At 42.2% G+C, this 2155-nt stretch overlaps 1 protein-coding gene across 1 annotated transcript; it reads right to left on the bottom strand.

Moving 5' to 3' along the window:
• Positions 1–884: 884 nt before the first annotated feature.
• On the bottom strand, positions 885–1256 carry LOC124358336 (histone H2A-like). Its single transcript, XM_046810637.1, has one exon. The coding sequence runs from the start codon at positions 1254–1256 to the stop codon at positions 885–887; it is 372 nt and encodes a 123-aa protein (XP_046666593.1).
• Positions 1257–2155: the final 899 nt, after the last annotated feature.

Here is a 2155-nt window from a genome sequence, read left to right on the forward strand (position 1 = left end):
CCTCTCACACAGCTACACTCACAAACACCATCTACCCATCACACTTGGTCCTCCCTCGTGGTCTACTGAACATAGTGTATTCCTGTCTCCACCTCTCACACAGCTACACTCACAAACACCATCAATCTGTCACACTTGGTCCTCCCTCGTGGTCTACTGAACATAGTGTATTCCTGTCTCCACCTCTCACACAGCTACACTCACAAACACCAACAACCCATCACACTTGGTCCTCCCTCCTGTTCTACAGAACATAGTGTATTCCTGTCTCCACTTCTCACACAGCTACACTCACAAACACCATCAATCTGTCACACTTGGTCCTCCCTCGTGGTCTACTGAACATAGTGTATTCCTGTCTCCACCTCTCACACAGCTACACTCACAAACACCAACAACCCATCACACTTGGTCCTCCCTCGTGGTCTACTGAACATAGTGTATTCCTGTCTCCACCTCTCACACAGCTACACTCACAAACACCATCAATCTGTCACACTTGGTCCTCCCTCGTGGTCTACTGAACATAGTGTATTCCTGTCTCCACCTCTCACACAGCTACACTCACAAACACCAACAACCTGTCACACTTGGTCCTCCCTCGTGTTCTGCTGAACATAGTGTATTCCTGTCTCCGCCTAGCATGTCCCCGACAATATTATAAAGTCTAATTTCATTTCGAATCCAAAAAGATCACATGTTATCAATATTTTGACTACAACTCCGAATGCTTTGGGTAAAAATATTCACCTGTGTATATTGCCAAAGTAAAAGTTACATAAGTATGTTATTCAATTAATACACTATATTTTAGTATAATTATAAATATTAATCTAAAATTTACTTGGGCAGCCGGCCGGCTATCTGTCGCGTTGGCGGGCGACTTAAGCCATCTTCTCGGTGTTCGTCGGCAGAAGCACGACCTGGTTGTTGAGCAGAACACCTCCCTTGGTGGTGGTGACACCGAACAGGAGTTTGTTCAGCTCCTCATTTCTGATGGCCAGCTGCAGGTGACGGGGAATGATCCTGGTCTTATTGTTATTACGTGCCGCGTTGCCGGGCAACTCGACAACCTCGGCGGCGAGATACTCCATGACGGTGGCCAGGTAGGTTGGAGCTCTGACACCCACTCGCTTGGCGTAGTTGCCCTTGCGGAGCAGACGGTGAATTCTGCCGAAGGGGAACTGGAGACCAGCCCTGGACGAATGAGACTTTGCCTTTCGCTTCACTTTACCACCTTTGCTGCGTCCTGACATGTTGCACTCTACCTGATTCCATTAAACCTTTAAACAGGGAAGAGTACGCTACACCACGCGTCGTTAAGGTTGCATGCAACATTTCAAATCCATAAACCTCATTTCGTTTTCTAAATTTCCTGCGGTCAGATAGACAGGAATAAAATTGTACAGAAAAGAAATGTTTCCCGACGGTAGAAAAAGGAGAAATTGTGTTAGCCCACTGAGTGGTAGATATCACTCATACTCATCCAAACTCCATTGTTGGAGATCCACCATCATAGACCTCATTCTTATGTATTTAGAATTGAAGTTTTATACAAAACTCAAAGTATACAGATAACATTTTCTCGAGATATCTTGCCACATTATACATTCAAAGTTTCATTGAGTTATGTTCTATGGCGTGTTCAAATGAAAGTTCTGGCAAGCTGGCGAGGGTACTACAACGTAAGATTGCGTTAATATCAGATATTATCACCGACTGTTAACGTTGACTCCAGTCTATTTTAGTGCATAAAAGTGTTACTTGTTAAAAATATCATACGTAAAGGTACGCACATGTTTTTATTTAAGATTTTTTTCCACCATTATTACCGATAAGACCAATAAAAAAATATTCACTAACGATAAGACAAATCTCATAGATGGACCACCATAAAATTCTGTATTCCTCATATATGAAATAAGCTTCAATCAAAAATTGTCTTTTAATTCGTTTCAGATACATCGTGCGGACAGGCAGACAAATGAAAATGAAAATTTTCCACCCTGACGAAGCTCAGCTAATAAGAAAATCAAACCATCAAGAAATGTAAAAAAAAACCAGAAATGTAGGAAAATGTAATAAACAGTTATTTATGAAGAACACGTGGTAAAAATATGTAGTATGCATAAACCAACACACGTATCCATTGCAG

Source organism: Homalodisca vitripennis, chromosome 3 (assembly GCF_021130785.1).
Source record: "Homalodisca vitripennis isolate AUS2020 chromosome 3, UT_GWSS_2.1, whole genome shotgun sequence".
NCBI lineage: Eukaryota > Metazoa > Arthropoda > Insecta > Hemiptera > Cicadellidae > Homalodisca > Homalodisca vitripennis.